General features: G+C 33.7%; 2 protein-coding genes across 2 annotated transcripts; both read left to right on the top strand.

Moving 5' to 3' along the window:
* Window positions 1-1,216: 1,216 nt before the first annotated feature.
* On the top strand, window positions 1,217-3,633 carry LOC144561668 (putative cinnamyl alcohol dehydrogenase 6). The gene is made up of 6 exons (XM_078310694.1): window positions 1,217-1,390; window positions 1,573-1,686; window positions 2,077-2,304; window positions 2,579-2,864; window positions 2,986-3,139; window positions 3,277-3,633. The coding sequence occupies exons 1-6, from the start codon at window positions 1,299-1,301 to the stop codon at window positions 3,474-3,476; spliced, it is 1,074 nt and encodes a 357-aa protein (XP_078166820.1). The 5' UTR covers window positions 1,217-1,298; the 3' UTR covers window positions 3,477-3,633.
* Window positions 3,634-10,522: 6,889 nt separating this feature from the next.
* LOC144561667 (putative cinnamyl alcohol dehydrogenase 6) lies at window positions 10,523-12,824 on the top strand. The gene is made up of 6 exons (XM_078310693.1): window positions 10,523-10,662; window positions 10,778-10,891; window positions 11,266-11,493; window positions 11,842-12,127; window positions 12,222-12,369; window positions 12,506-12,824. Exons 1-6 carry the CDS (start codon window positions 10,571-10,573, stop codon window positions 12,703-12,705), a joined length of 1,068 nt encoding a protein of 355 aa, XP_078166819.1. The 5' UTR covers window positions 10,523-10,570; the 3' UTR covers window positions 12,706-12,824.
* The last annotated feature ends 4,500 nt before the right edge of the window (window positions 12,825-17,324 follow it).

The raw sequence follows: 17,324 nt of genomic DNA, 5'->3' as shown, positions 1-17,324 counted from the left end.
CTCTATTTATTTTATCTATTTTTTGTAAGTTATTTATTTCATTCTTAAAACACTTGTCAGTTGTATATGTATTTATTTAATGCATCTCTCGCAAGGTTAGGGCAATGAATAAGGTAAGAGAGAGAATATATCCACTGAGACAGCGAAAAAAAAAACAAAAACTTTAAACGGTCATAAAACAGCGCTTGACTGTCTGATTTCAGTAAATGACCACTTTTCGAAAAGCTTTCAAGAAGATGCATGCGTCGGTGATGGCTATGTCATTTTCCAATATTCATAATTGCAAAAAAAAAAAAAGGAAGAGCCTAAAAACTTGAGTTGAAATTTCCGATTATGTTTTTCATTTCTAATTTTTTTTTTTTTTTGTCTTTTACCATATTTCTTCTTAGGCATTGTTCATGTAAATCGAGGACATATTTGTTATTTTTTTAATTGAGGGCATAAAAAAAAAAAATCTGTCACAGATCCATCTTTCAATCTCTTTGATCCACTGATTTTTTTTTATAGTGTGTATTCTAAATCCCGACATTTTTATTAATATCCAACTTAAAATATATTTTATCACATTTATTCAGATTTTGATACTTTAATTAAAAATACACAAACCGTCAATTAAATTGGCGGTGGGGGGATTTTTGTCTTTTTGTTTTCTGCTCTATAAATACCAAACTGATCATATATCCCCTTGTGTTTTTATTAGCCCATAAACTGATCATATATCGATTTGGATTTGAGATCCAATGGCTATGGCAAACGGAGTATTTATGGTGAGTTTTTGAGGGAGGAGAGAAACAGGGTATTTATAGAGCAAAAAACATAAAAAAAAAAAAAAAAATCCAAACCACTAATTTAATTGGCGGTTTGGGTATTTTTAATAAAAGTTTCAAAATCTGAGTAAATGTGATAAAATATATTTTAAGTTGGATATTAATAAAAATGTCGGTTCTAAATCTGTGTTTGGTAATATTCTAAATCAGTGTGTATATCGTGGATAAATAAAATATCGACAGAGGTCCACACAAGTCCTCATCGATCCACTGTATACCTACAGCATGCACTTTAAACAAACCACAAATTTCACATGCAGTTTAAACAAATCACACATTTCACATGCAGTTTAAACAAATCACAAAATCCTCTCCTCGTCGAGGATTCAGGATTGGCTATATAAAGGTATGGATGGGTGCCCGTAGGAAGAGCATCTCTACACTACATCTCATATCCATTTAATTAGTTGCTACTCACTTGCAATTTCTACATTAGATGCTATATACCTTGAAGAAATAATCAAACTTTGCATGGAGGCTACCGCGAATCACACACAAATAGTCTCTGGATGGGCCGGGAAGGACTCATCGGGGAAGGTTACGCCATACGTCTTTAAAAGAAGGTGATTGATCATTGTAAAATCAAGAGGAAGTACACACACACACATATATCTATATGGCATATCAGTATGATTTCAGGGAGAACTTGGTTTATCAATTGAATTAACTTGTTATGTGTAATATGATTTCAGGGAGAACTTGGTTTATCAATTGAATTAACTTGTTATGTGTAATATGATTTCAGGGAGAACGGACCAGAAGATGTGACAATAAAAGTGCTGTTTTGCGGGATGTGCCACTCCGATCTGCACTACCTGAAGAATGACTGGGGCATCACCATGTACCCCGTTGTTCCTGGGTAAGACCTAATTAATAATCTTATAAGTTATAACAGCAGTGCTGTTTTTTGTCAACATTTTCTTTAATTATTGGAGGTTCATCTTGTCTTTAAGAATTAATATTGTTATATTTTATCAAAAAAAAATTAAAAAAATAATAATTTTCCTCCTGAAATTAAATTACATTAAAATAGAATAAACCACCTCACATGTAAAACACATAGTTCCTGATTCCTGAACAAGTTTGTGGTAGTTGTCAGCTTTTAAATAGTGTTTTTACCTGAAAAAAAGGACAACATTACTAGTGGTGTATGAAGCCATGTATCTATTAGAAAACTATTAAAGAAAATATATATTGCACTAAACACAGTCAAGATAAATTAATTTATCTGATGACTGATGCAAAACAGACATGAGATCACTGGTGTGGTAACGAAAGTTGGATCGGGAGTTACAAACTTCAAAGTTGGCGACCGAGTTGGGGTTGGCTGCATATCTGCATCATGCCGGAACTGCGAGTTTTGTGAAGCGTCTGAGGAGAACTACTGTGACCAAGTCCAGCACACTTACAATGGCATTTTCTGGGATGGAAGTATCACCTATGGTGGATACTCTGAGATGCTAGTTGCTGACAGTAGGTGCGTGTTGTCGTAAGCTTCAGTTATTTTTGGTCTGAGTTTAGATTCTCCTTTTAAAAAAGAAAGAAAGAAAAAAAAAACACTCAAAACAGAGCATGTCCTGCCACATCTCTGGAACTGTAGCCAACTGTACCAGTAGATTCTACGACAATGCCAATTTCTTTTTCTTTCTTATTTTATCAGCCAACATGAAATGCAAACAAAATCACTAAGTCTACTGGTACAATCTACCAAAATTAAAGGATGTCAAAACAGTATCCCTGTTTTGTTTCAGATATGTCGTCCATATCCCTAATAGCCTTCCCCTTGATGCGACAGCACCATTGCTATGCGCTGGAATTACTGTGTACAGTCCAATGAAACACCACAATATGTTACAAGCCAGTAAAAAGCTCGGTGTGGTTGGTTTAGGTGGCCTCGACCATATAGCTGTGAAATTTGGTAAAGCCTTTGGCTTACATGTAACAGTAATAAGTACCTCACCGACTAAAGAGAGAGAAGCGAAGGAACGACTTAATGCTGATGGATTTATCGTTAGCACTGATCCAAATCAGATGCATGTAAACATACTTATTTTACCAGTATCTTGAAGGGCAATTGTTTAATGCATTTAGTGATAAAAATAATTACATTTTCTTGGACACTTTTGCATTTAACATTTTCTCTTTACCTTGGTAACAGGCTGCTTCAAGGAGCCTAGATTATATAATTGACACAGTCTCTGCACATCACTCACTCGGTCCACTACTCGAGCTGCTAAAAGTAAACGGGAAATTGGTACTTGTTGGAGCTCCTGATAAGCCTGTGGATCTTCCCTCCTTCCCTCTAATTTTTGGTAAGAACTAAGAACATCAATTTTTTTTTATAGAATTTCAACGTTTCATCTTGATATACTATAGAATTTGTCTTCAAAGAAAATCATGTATAGCCCTCAAAGAAAAATGGCTTAATAAATTGTTTCACATCCTTTAGGCAAGAGGACGGTTAGCGGAAGCATGACAGGAGGGATTAAAGAGACACAAGAAATGCTAAATCTCTGCGCAAAGCACAACATAACATCGGACATTGAAATTGTTGAACCTAACTTCATTAATGATGCATTGGCTAGGCTCGCAAAAAATGATGTTCGTTACCGTTTTGTGATTGATATCCAAGCCCAAACTCTAAGTTAAAGAATGCATTGTTATTCACTTTAAAATATTGAGATTGTTAGTTGATAAGTTTATATTTTTATTGGTTTTTAGTCGGGATATGATTTCTGTTTGCTTTGTAATAGTACTCTACCAGCAAATAAAAGAAAAACAGTGGTCACTCTGTGTTGAACTCTTATATCAAAATTGTTACTATGCCAACCAAACCCAAAACCAAGCTCCCAAACAAAGGAATAACATAGGCCTGTAAGAAGCTCTTACATCCCAATAAGGTTATATAGCCTAGTCATGAAGTTGCTACCAAGTACCAAGGAAATATACACTCAGCATATTCTGATACTTTTTGGGAAAGATATGCAAAGATGAAGCATGTATTCCAAAATCCTATATACTGAGAACATAATTGCCAAGTAATAAATACTGTATTATGGAACTACCATCTGCAACACACCTCCTGTAAAGGGATATTTCTACGTACACTCAACGTCGCATCCAAATCGAACACGAGCACTAAAGGCTAAAAAAAAACAATCTGATTCGCGAGAATTCAAGGATTGCAAGGTGAGTACAAGGCTCGAAGTAGTAATTGATTTGATCATGCAGGATCACTCTAGAAGTTGTTATATTGATTGAATAAGCTTGAGAATGATTGTGAGTATTGAAGTTTAAGTGTATAAGTAACAACGACTTTCTCTAGATCTGAAAATACAAATTATTGAAGTTGGGGGCTGCTAAAGTGTCACTCCAAACCTTAGTATAGCTTCTATTTATATAGAGCTAAGAAAAATGAAGTGGTGCTGACCTTTGTAACGGTACAGGGACCGTTACAACGGTAGGGTAATTTGAACTAGTTTGAAGTGCAACGATAGAGGACCATTGTAACGGTCCTCACAAGAGAGTCTCTGACTTGCTTACCGTTGGACGCTGGTTCTGATTGATTTAAATCGGCGTAACACATCTGAGGAATTTATTTATTCCGTTGCAACGGTAGGCCTCACTTAAGTCAGTCTCAAACTTATTTTACCAATTTTACATATTAATTTGTTGAGGCATTTTTGTCGGCCTGTTATTTTGGTGTAAACTGGCGCGAACGTTTCTGTAGATACACTCCCTCCCTCGAGTAGGTAAATGGGAGGAAGCTTATTATTTGATTGTGGGGATTCTTTTCCTTACGGCAGGCGCAAGCCCCTGCCGTTAATTACCCTGGATAGTACCCGGAACCTCCGATTAAGGGGCTAGACGAAATGACATGATTAGGGTAGGGTATCGAAAGTGCAATTAAGGAGAGAGGGTGATACTGAATCAGAGGGGTAGTACTGATTCAACCCTCGAGGAGCATACTAATGGTGTATGCCTAGGATTTTCTAAAACTTTTATTTGATTTGGGTTTTGCCTAGGATTTTCTAGGACTTTTGTTTAATTTGGGGTTGCCTGTTACATGCAAGGACTTTAGCTGGTTTGGGGTGCCTAGGATTTTCTAGGGCCTTTGTTTGGAAGTGTCTGTTTCATGCAAGGGTTTTAACTGATTTGAGGGTGCCTAGGATTTTCTAGGGCTTTTGTTTGGGGTGCCTGTTTTCATGCAAGGGCTTTAGCTGATTTGAGGGTGCCTAGGATTTTCTAGGGCTTTTGTTTGGGGTGCCTGTTTCATGCAAGGACTTTAGCTGAATATATATGTCATGGCCAGGGCGACACCGAACTACTTGAGTGGATGTCTGGAACACTTCGACAACCTACGGGTCGGACTGGCGCAGAGGGTTTAGACCAGGGCGTATCATATGCCCGTGAATCTATAAGGTTTTCCTTCCATTGGGGTGCCTATTACATGCAAGGGCTTTAGCTGAATTTATGTATTGTTAGGGTGGCGTGGAAGCCTTTTGTTTGGATGGTGCGGTAGCCTTTGACTTGGGTTGGCGTGAAAGCCTTTGTATTCGGGTGGCGTGGAAGCCTTTATTTGGGTTGGCGTAAAAGCCTTTATTTGGGTTGGCGTGGAAGTCTTTGTATTTGGGTGGCGTGCGAGCCTTTGTATTTGGGTGGTGTGGGAGCCTTCAAATTTGGGTGACGTGGAAGCCTTTGGGTTTGGGTGGCGTGGAAGCCTTTGTATTTGGTTGGCATGGAAGCCTTTATTTTAGTGGCGTTGGCATGAAAGCCTTTGGTTTGGGTGGCGTGGAAGCCTTTAGTTTGGAAGGCGTGGAAGCCTTTGGTTTGGTTTGGCGTGAGAGCCTTTGGATTTGGGTGCATGGAAGCCTTTGACTGGAGTTTACTTGGATGCATCGAGTTTATTTGTGTTTGGTTTATGGTTCGGCATGGTTCGGGTTTAAGCTTGATTTTGCTTCGATTGAATTTGAATTTGATTTTATTTGATTTTTGGTTGGTCTTGGATTTGACTTGGACTTGGTTGTGGTTCTTTGGTTCGCTTTGAATTTGTTGACTTATTTGATTTATTCGGTTTGTTTCGAGTTTGGTTACAGGTTTTGTGTTGGTTTGAGTTTTGTATTTAATATGGATTCGGCTTGGATTGAAGTAATCACGTTCATTTTAATTTTTGGGGTTATTTGGATCAAGTGTCTTGGATTCGATATGGACTCATATTTGAGTTTATTTTGGACTCGATTTTGAGTGCTGATTTTGGGTTCAATCGGGTTTGCCTCGGATTTGAACTACTCGAGTCTTTGAATATACATTTGCCTCAGATTTATTTTCATGTATACCACTGTTATACAATGGTAAGTAATATGCGAATTCACTTGTCCAATTTGTATAGAATTTAATTTGCACAGACTTCTTCCGTAATATTTTTTTTACCTCAAACAATCCTTTTTATCATCATTTTTTTTTATCCCTTCATCTACTTTGTCATATTTCTTTTTAAGCTGTGCATTCCCTTTTTTTTTTTATGAAATTTCGACAGCATTTCGATTCAATTTGACTTAATCGAATATAATTTTTCATATCTAATTAAGAGGGAATTTTGACAGCATTTCTGCCTCATTCGCTTTGCACTCGTCATTAGTATGATTGTGGCATCCTACACGCACTGAGTGCTTCGGATCCTTTTTTTTTATTGGCACCTTACACGCACCGAGTGCTTCGAACCCATTGAATCACTCCACCGGCACACTACGCGCACTAAGTGCTTCGAGTCCGATGATAGCGAGTGTTTGTGTAATTTTGCCCAACCGGCACCCTACGCGCACCGAGTGCTTCGAGTCCGGGAGTAGCGGTGAATTATTCCAAATGTGTTGTGATTTTTGTTTAAAACGTTTTCATAAAGATATGAAAAAGAAAGTGAATAAAGGGGATCGAATATCGGGTATTAATTTCACCAACAATGCAAAACTGTACTGTTTTCTTTTACCTTTTCTTCTCTTCAACGGGGAAAACTGGTATATATTCTTTCTTCTCAATTATCTCACTGTTTATTTCTTTCGTTGATCTCTCTCAATACCCAAAGTATATGTTATAAATTGAGTATAGTTCTGGCTCCTCTCTCTGTCTCGTGGTGTCTCTTTAGATTTGAGTATAATTTGGACTCTATCCTCTTGTCTCTCTGTCTGTATATTTCTGTGGGTCTTCTCCTTCTATCTCCCTACTTTTTTTTTCTGTAATCTATGGGTTCTCTTTTATAGAGTGAGTGAGTACATGCTGCCAAGAATCATGCCACATTAAATATAATTAAATCAGCCAACCCAGCAACTTTAATCAATATTATGATGGCGCTCCTCCTTATTTGTTTCAGTTTTTTATTTTGTGTTGACAGTTCAAACATAGATAAATATTTTTACAATTATGAGCACCTTTGAAGCATGAATATGGTCATCAAGCTTTGAGTGATTCGTGCAAGATAAATCGCTCACGAGCAATTCCAACCAAAGAAGCATCAATTTATTTTTATTGACGGTGATAGGCATCATCATGATCATTAAGCTCATGATTTATTGTCTTAGTGGTTTTAGCAAATAAGGAACATGCACCCATTATCACGGTGATTATTTTTTTTGGAGCATTTAACATATATATAATTTCTGAAGCGTTGTTATAATTACTTTCACAATTTAACATGCACCCATTACAATTATTGACCATCTTTAGATAAATGAGGATCTCAATTTTATTGCACCATATTTTTAGTTTCCACTGTTAACGACTTTGATTTTATATTTTTTTTTATTTTTTTTTATTACATTGGCACATGTAGATAAATTTTACTGATCAATCAATCTTCATTTGTATTTCTGACTATAATGCGTTTAGCGGTGATTTCAATATATTTAAGAGTCGTTACAACATTGATAAACGTCATTGAGAATAAGAGTGATTTGAGCATGAGATATAGCTCAAGGAGCGATTTCAGCAAATTAAATAAGAATCTTTATTTTAGTGATAGTGATAAATATCTTTATTGTCAGAGGAGTTTTAGCATACAATTTGCTTTGATTAATAATATTACTGTTATAACAGTGCACTTAATGGGTTGAAGGCTTTTGGTTAACGGGCTATAATAAAATGGTAGAAATTGGTAGCGTTATGATGCGGCCCATCTTAAACCGAGCATGCTCGTCTGACTTTATTCAAAGATTTCTATTTAGCCCTTTATTGAATTAATGTAAGTGAAGGCCTTGATTCGAAAGGAGCTGAATTCGCTCAAAGAAAACATTTTTTTTTTAATTTTTTTTTATTATTATTTGTTTTTAAGAATGTTATTTATAAGGGTAGGTCAGAGCGGGTTGAGAGGTGATTTATTTTTTATATGTTACCATCGGTCTCGCATATTTTCCTTATTTTTTTTTTTTCTTATATTTTCTTTTGATGCATTGTACCAAATCCCACTTTTTATTTCTTGAATCATGGATGTCGTTTTAGACATGTCCCGAACGCTCGAGTTGTAAGAAGTCGGTTTGTTTAAGAATCACATTTTTAGGGTAAAACATAATTGTCCTTAATATTGAGTTAATTCTTCTACTATGCAATATCTTGTGCTTCATGACTACATTCTCGATGTAAGATTACAGTTCATTAATTCATCATTGATGTGTATTTATTGAATCTTCAGTTATCATGAACATGCATAAATTTTCAAGAAGAAAAACTGTAAAATGCAATTTATGTATGTTTTGTAAATTTAGTCAAACAGACAAGTCGAGAGCTCCAAAAGCCAACAGAGATATATTTGGCTTAAACTCAGATTATCAGGTCTGGTAACACAAGCAAATACCATCCTTCTTTCCTGTACAGATGCCCAGCATCAACCCACATCTGTCTTTACACATACCCGTATATGTTGTGTTTGGCTTCTACCGTTCTATTCAATATATCTGGTTTATAGTCAGACACTTAATAAAATTCAACAATTCGATTCAATGATACGTAATTCAATAATACAAGCAATATTGTCACCTTACTACTTCCAAATAAAAAATAATCATTAATTGCTGATAGCTCCATATTACCTGCCGGCTTGTATTTATTAAGAAAAACCTCCGACACATGATATCAATTAAGTGGAATTAATAATTATTTTCATCTGTTACCAATAAAAAATATATATATTTTTATATATCTCAACATAGACGCAAATTGACAAATAAGTCAAATTATGAGTTAATGGACAAGTTGTAAAATATTTATGGAATATTTATGAAAAATGTTTATAGAAAAAAAGATATACACAAAAAATATAAAATGAGACACGTGAGCTATTCTTCTTAGTAAAAACAAAATTACAATATCAACAACCAAAAAACCTCAATCCAATATACAACGCTTCAAAACGACCACTTTCTAAAAATAAATTATAATCACCATATTATTTCCTAAACAATACTTTATTCAAATACTTCGCTAGATAAAAAAAAAAAAGATGAATAATGAATTCGGTTGGGGTTTTCAAATGGAAAAGTAAAAAAAAAAAAAAAAAAAACAGAGAGAGAGACAATATCATAACCCCCTCTCGATGTCTCAGATTCTCATTTTTTTTAACGCCCACAATTAAAAAAAATAACAAATATGTCTCGACTTTTTTAAAATTTGAAAATTGACCCACCGTCCCATTGTGTAACAGAACAAAACACAATTATTGTATTAGTTCAATTTATGAAAATAAAAACATTCTTCTTTCAGGCGAATATATATAAATGTTCTAACAATTATACACGATTTTATTGTACGATCTGTGTGTGATAAAAGAAATAATATTTTTGCACGCCATCGATCCATGTCTTCCTATTACAATGCATCTCTATCTATTTTATCTATTTTTTGTAAGTTATTTCTTTCATTCTTAAAGCACCCGTCGGTTGTACATGTATTTATTTAATGCATCTCTCGTAAACAGGCAAGGTTAGGGCAATGAATAAGGTAAGATAGACAATATCTCCACTGAGAAAGCCAAAAAAGACAAAGAAACTTTAAACGGTCATAAAACAATGCTTGAGTATCCGATTTCAGCAAAATGACCACTTTTTGAAAAGCTTTCTAGAAGATGCATGCGTCAGTGATGGCTATCTCGTTTTCCGATATTCATAATTGCAAAAAAAAAAAAAAAGGAAGTGCATAAAAACTTGAGTTGAAATTTCCGATTATGTTTTTAATTTCTAATTTTTTATTTTTTTTGTCTTAATTTTACCATAGTTCTTGTTAGGCGTTGTTCATGTAAATATATGAAGCCTCAGATCTAGGTTTTTTGTTATTTTTTCAAAAAAAAATAATTAAAATATTATTTATGTAACTAATAATATGTGATACTACCTTACACAATTTGGATAAGCATTAATGGATATTAATAAAAATGTCGGTTCTAAATTTGTGTTTGGTAATATTCTAAATCAGTATCGTGGATAAATAAAATATCGACAGAGGTCCACACCAGTCCTCATCGATCCACTGTATACCTACAGGCTACAGCATGCAGTTTAAACAAATCACAATTTTTACATGTTGTTTAAACAAATCACAAATTTCACATGCAGTTTAAACAAATCACAAAATCCTCTCCTCGTCGAGGACTCAGGATTGGCTATATATATAAAGGCATGGATGGGTTCCCCCGTAGGAAGAGCATCTCTACACTACATCTCATATCCATTTAATTATACCTTGAAGAAATAATCAAACTTTGCATGGAGGCTACCGCGAATCACACACAAATAGTCTCTGGATGGGCCGGGAAGGACTCATCGGGGAAGGTTACGCCATACGTCTTTAAAAGAAGGTGATTGATCATTGTACAATCAATAGGAAGGGTTTGTATATATATGGCATATCAGTATGATTTCAGGGGAGAAGTTCGTTTATCAATTAACTTGTTACGTGTAATATGATTTCAGGGAAAACGGACCAGAGGATGTGACAATAAAAGTACTGTTTTGCGGGATGTGCCACACCGATCTGCACTACCTGAAAAATGACTGGGGCATCACCATGTACCCTGTTGTTCCTGGGTAAGACCTAATTAATAATCTTATAAGTTATAACAGCAGTGGTGTTTTTTGTCAACATTTTCTTTATTTATTGGAGGTTCATCTTGTCTTTAAGAATTAATATTGTTATATTTTATCAAAAAAAAAAAAAAATTTCCTCCAGAAATTAAATTACATTAAAATAGAATAAACCACCTCACATGTAAAACACACAGTTCCTGATTCCTGAACAAGTTTGTGGTAGTTGTCAGCTTTTAAATAGTGTTTTTACCTGAAAAAAAGGACAACATTACTAGTGGTGTAATGAAGCCATGTATCTATTAGAAAACTATTAAAGAAAATATATATTCCACTAAACACAGTCAAGATAAATTAATTTATCTAATGCAAAACAGACATGAGATCACTGGTGTGGTAACGAAAGTTGGATCGGGAGTTACAAACTTCAAAGTTGGCGACCGAGTTGGGGTTGGCTGCATATCTGCATCGTGCCAGAACTGCGAGTTTTGTGAAGCGTCTGAGGAGAACTACTGTGACCAAGTCCAGCTCACTTACAATGGCATTTTCTGGGATGGAAGTATCACCTATGGTGGATACTCTGAGATGCTAGTTGCTGACAGTAGGTGCGTGTTGTAGTAAGCTTCTGCTATTGTTGGTCTGAGTTTAGATAAAAGAAAGAAAAAGAAAAAAAAAACATTCAAAACAGAGCATATCCTGCCACGTCTCTGGAACTGTAGCCAACTGTACCAGCAGAGAACTAAGTAGACAGGATCTTCCAGAAAATAATGCATAAGGAATAATTCTCATCATAAATTAAAATGTAATGATTAGTTTCTGCCAACAATGTCAATTTCTTTTTCTTTCTTATTTTATCAGCCGACATGAAATTCAAACAAAATCACTAATTAAGTCTACTGGTACAATCTACCAAAATGAAAGGATGTTAAAACAGTATCCCTGCTTTGTTTCAGATATGTCGTCCATATCCCTAATAGCCTTCCCCTTGATGCGACAGCGCCATTGCTATGCGCTGGAATTACTGTGTACAGTCCAATGAAACAGCACAACATGTTACAAGCTGGTAAAAAGCTCGGTGTGGTTGGTTTAGGTGGCCTCGGCCATGTAGCCGTGAAATTTGGTAAAGCCTTTGGCTTACATGTAACAGTAATAAGTACCTCACCGACTAAAGAGAGAGAAGCAAAGGAGAGACTTAATGCTGATGGATTTATCGTTAGCACTGAACCAAATCAGATGCAGGTAAACATACTTATTTTACCAGTATCTTGCAGGGCAATTGTTTAATGTATTTAGTGATAAAAATAATTACATTTTCTCTTTACCTTGGTAACAGGCCGCTTCAAAGAGCCTAGATTATATAATTGACACAGTCTCTTCACATCACTCGCTCGGTCCACTACTCGAGCTGCTAAAAGTAAACGGGAAATTGGTACTTGTTGGAGCTTTTACTGTGGATCTTCCCTCCTTCCCTCTAATTTTTGGTAAGAACTAAGAACATCCATTTGTTTATAGAATTCCAACGTTTCATCTTGACATACTATAGACTTGGTCTTCAAAGAAAATCATGTATAGCTGACAAAGAAAAATGGCTTAATAAAATTGTTTCACATCATTTAGGCAAGAGGACGGTTAGCGGAAGCATGACAGGAGGGATTAAAGAGACACAAGAAATGCTAAATCTCTGCGCAAAGCACAACATAACATCTGACATTGAAATTGTTGAACCTAACTTCATTAATGACGCATTGGCTCGGCTCGCAAGAAATGATGTTCGTTACCGTTTTGTGATTGATATGCAAGCCCAAACTCTAAGTTAAAGAATGCATTGTTATTCACTTCAAAATATTGAGGTTGTTAGTTGATAAGTTTATATATTTTTTTTATTTTAGTGGGGATATGATTTCTGTTTCTTTGTAATAGTAATCTACCAACAAATTATTTATTTGACGTGTTTTGGAGTCCAGATTCAGATGGTTCAAGTTTTAAGTCATTTGGAGTTCTTATAATTATTTATGGCAATTTTAGTAACCAAGAGTCAGGATTAAGAGTTGTTGTTTAGAATTATGTTTTCACGTTTATTTTGTGTACGAATTTTAAGAGCTTACTTTAATGGTAAGAGTCTATTAATAAAGTTGTGTTATGTGAAGTATGTAAGAAAAGAAAATTTGTTTAAGAGTTAATATAAAGAAACTGTGCTTTTGGTTTCTCTTCCTCCAAAAACACTCAGTTTTTATCACTCTGTGTTGAATTCTTATATGAAAATCACTTCATATTATTAAAATTTCAATATACATAATTAAAATTTTAAAATTATAGGGTAGATTAGCCACCCCTGTTTAAAATTTAGATCCGCCCCTATTATTAATCTCTAACAAAATTAACTTCATCAGGACTGTTTTTTTTTTTTTTCCTTTTCTTGAACAAGCAAAATCATGGGATTAGTATCACAAGTCTCTCAATTCAAATGGAATCAAATTAGCATCTCCACATCTTCAGACTAGATAAAAGAAACATTTTGTTCTAAATATGTATCTCAGCAACTACATAAAATAGATCTGTATCTATACATGGCGCACATCAGTCCATACTATAAATCTGTATTTTTATTTGTAAAGTTCAAGAAATCAATTCAAACAGCTCAACATGATCTTCATATGAAAATATACTTTGAGGCCAAATTTTACACTTTCAGGATTGTTTTACTATTTGTTAAGATAGATAGAAAATCATTAATTTTGGATGTTCTAGAATCATTAGATCAATTGATTTTCTACCAAAAAAATAGTAAAAAATTCTAAAAAATGTTAAATTTGGTCTCGAAGTACATTTTCATATTGTTATTATGTTGAGTTGTTCGGATTGATTGTTTAGACTTTTAAAATGAAGATGTGAATTCTAGTACGGATCAACGTGCACTATACATAGTTATGTAGCCTGGATTAACTTATTATATTGTTATTGTCATCTTTATTTCGGATTAATATTTGGAAAATACAAATAATTAAATGGTGACAACTCACAAGTAACAAGTTGCCCATCCTGGCAAAAGGACCAAGTATATTTCAATTTTATATTTCTAATCCTTCTCCCTTGTTTTACCAATCATATTAGTTTATAGAGTGAGTCTATGGTACTATACATATCACGGGTTGTTACCGTGCTACGGCTCTATATTTGAGTTTTCAAATTCTAACGGTCGATCTGAACCGTTCATCTTGTTCTCCATATTAATGTGTTTGGAGACCAAATTTTACATTTTTTGAAAAAATTTACTATTTTTTTAGATATTTAGAAAATCACTTGATCTGAAAATTCTGGACCATCCAAAAACAGTGATTTTCAATAAATCTAAAAAATAGTAAAAAAATTTCAAAAAATGTAAAATTTGGTCTCCAAACACATATTAATATGGAGAACAAGATGAACGGTTTGGATCGACCGTTAGGATTTGAAAACTCGAATATAGAGCTGTAGCACGGTAACAAATCGTAATATGCATAGTACCATACACTCACTCTAGTTTATATGCATCCGTATTCTATTGAATAGTATGTTTTTTCAACAAATTTAGAAAGAAAAAAAATCATTTCATGAACTAACTGACCAAGTATATATGAGATTTTTCCACAGTTTTGTTGGTCATAACTTGCATTATATAATCCTGCATTGGTAATAAGTAATATATAACATATTAACATGCTCTCTAACGATTTATCAAAATCTTAACTTTATGACCGGAGCCTACATAATAACCAATTCTAATTTCATTATTTGTTCCTCATGCAATAAACTTTTTTCCTACATACTATGTTTCATTTAACAAATGAGTATTTGTATTTGTTTTTGTCATTAATTTCTTTCCCAGAAGTCTTTTTTCTAATTTGACCTATTCATCCAAGGAGTCATTTAGGAAATACACACACGTGCTAATAATATCTCTTGTATATTAGATTGTAAATCGTGAAATTTTAAATATAAACAGTCAAATCAAAATTTTCAATTATATCTACATTAAAATGTGTTTGGAGACCAAATTTTATTGTTTTGAAAAAACAATATTATTCTTTTAGAATTTTTAAATATCTTTGTCTAAAACAATCGATTTGAACCATTGAACATTCTCTTCATATTAAATCCAAATTTTACCCCTTTTTTTTAGATTTGTTTTTCTATTTATTTAGATAGGTAGACTTGATTTAAAATTTTTGAACCATTCAAAATCATTAATTTTCTGCCTATCTAAATTAATAGCAAAAAATTATAAAAAATATATAATTTGATCCAAAAATATATTTTCATATGAATTTGGATTTACTATTAAACAATATATATAGATATAGATATAGATATATAGAGAGAGAGAGATGGGCCACGGTGAGTTGCTAAGTAAAGCGACTATTTTACTCCACATTCATATTTTGCGATTTGAAAATTCAAACGACCGATCCAAACTGCTCAACATGATCTCCATATTGAAATGTGCTTGGAGACCAAATTTTACTTTTTTTTTGGAATTTGTTTACTATTTATTAAGCAATTTTGAAAATCGCTGATCCGGTGGTCCAAAAAAATTTACTGTTCACAGCAAAACAGTAGTTTTCAAAATTGCTTAATAAATAGTAAAAAAATTCCAAAAAATGTAAAATTTGGTCTCCAAGCACATTTCAATATGGATATCACATTTAACGGTTCGGATCGGTCGTTTGGACTTTCAAAATGAAAATACGGCGTGAAGTAGAAACACGTTTTACTTCGCAACTCACCGTAGCTCATCTCAGAGAGAGACGGGCTACGGTGAGTTGCGAAGTAAAGCGACTATTTTACTTCACACTCATATTTTGCGATTTTAAAGTTCAAAATGTTGATCCGAACTGCCCAACATGATCTCCATATTGAAATGTGCTTGGAGACTAAATTTTGAATTTTTTGAAATGTTTTTACTATTTATTAAGCCTCTTTGAAAATCGCCAATCCGGTGGACCAGAAATTTTTACTGTTCACCCGGATTTTCAGATTTTCAAAGTGGCTTAATAAATAGTAAAAAAATTCTAAAAAATGTAAAATTTAGCTTCCAAGCACGTTTCAATATGGAGATCATGTTGAGCGGTTCGGATCGACGTTTTGAACTTTGAAAATGAAGATATTGTGTGAAGTATAAACGTGTTTTACTTCGCAACTCACCGTAGCCTAAATATATATATATATATATATAAATAGATAGATATAGAGATATATATATATAGTACGACTAATATGCTTTCAGTAGCATTTCGACCAAAGTGCTACCAGTCCAAATTTTAAATTTCAAAATCCAAAAAGTCGATCTGAACCGTTAGATGTGATATCTATATTGAAATGTGCTTGGAGACCAAATTTTACATTTTTCTGATTTTTTTTTACTATTTGTTAAGCCACTTTCAAAATTGTTGATCCAACGGTGGCTTCTGATTTTACTGTTTTGTTAAGCCACTTTGGATCAGCAATTTTCAAAGTGGCTTAATAAATAGTAAAAAAATTTAGAAAAATGTAAAATTTGATCTCCAAGCACATTTCAATATAGAGATCACATCTAACGGTTCATATCGACTTTTTGGATTTTGAAATTTGAAATTTGGATCGGTAGCACTTCGGCCGAAGTGCTACCGGAAGCATATTAGTCACACTCTATACACACACACACAGATAATGGCTAAGCTCAAATCGTTTGTTCTTGGACTTGGGAACAAACGACTCGTTTTTCCGATTTTTGAAGTTCAAACGGTGGATCCAAACCGTTAGATGTTTAATCTATATAAAAATGTGCTTTGAGACAAAATTTTATATTTTTTGGAAATTTTTTTACTATTTATTAAGATGGTTTGAAAATCGTTGTTTTTATTAAAATTATGCACTATAAAAAAACAGCGACTTTCAAACCATCTTAATAAATAGTAAAAAAATTCCAAAAAATATAAAATTTTGTCTCCAAGCACATTTTCATATAGATTAAACATCTAACGGTTTGGATCGGCCGTTTGAACTTCAAAAATCAAAGAACTGAGTCTTTTATTCATGAGTCCAGGAACAAACGATTTGAGCTTAGTCATTCTCTCTCTCTCTCTCTCTATATATATATATATAGCCTCGTGCCTTTCATACCTCCTCATACCTCATATTTTATATCTTCTTTTTCAAAGTTTAAATTGTCGATCCGAACCGTTCAACATGATATCCATACTAAAATATGGTTAGGGGTGAAATTTTATATTTTTTGAAAAAAATTTACTATTTTTTAAAATGGGTAGAAAATCACTGTTTTTTGAACGGCCCAAAAACAGTGATTTTGTACCTATCTTAAAAATATTAAAAAATTTCTAAAAAATATGAAATTTCATCTTCATGCATATTTTAGTATAAATATTATGTTAAGCGGTTTGGATCGACAGTTTGAACTTTG

The sequence above is a fragment of the Carex rostrata genome, chromosome 11 (assembly GCF_964058835.1).
Source record: "Carex rostrata chromosome 11, lpCarRost1.2, whole genome shotgun sequence".
In the NCBI taxonomy this organism is placed as follows: domain Eukaryota; kingdom Viridiplantae; phylum Streptophyta; class Magnoliopsida; order Poales; family Cyperaceae; genus Carex; species Carex rostrata.
The sequence above is the reverse complement of the archived record's forward strand: the minus strand, read 5'-3'. Positions and strand labels throughout refer to the sequence as shown.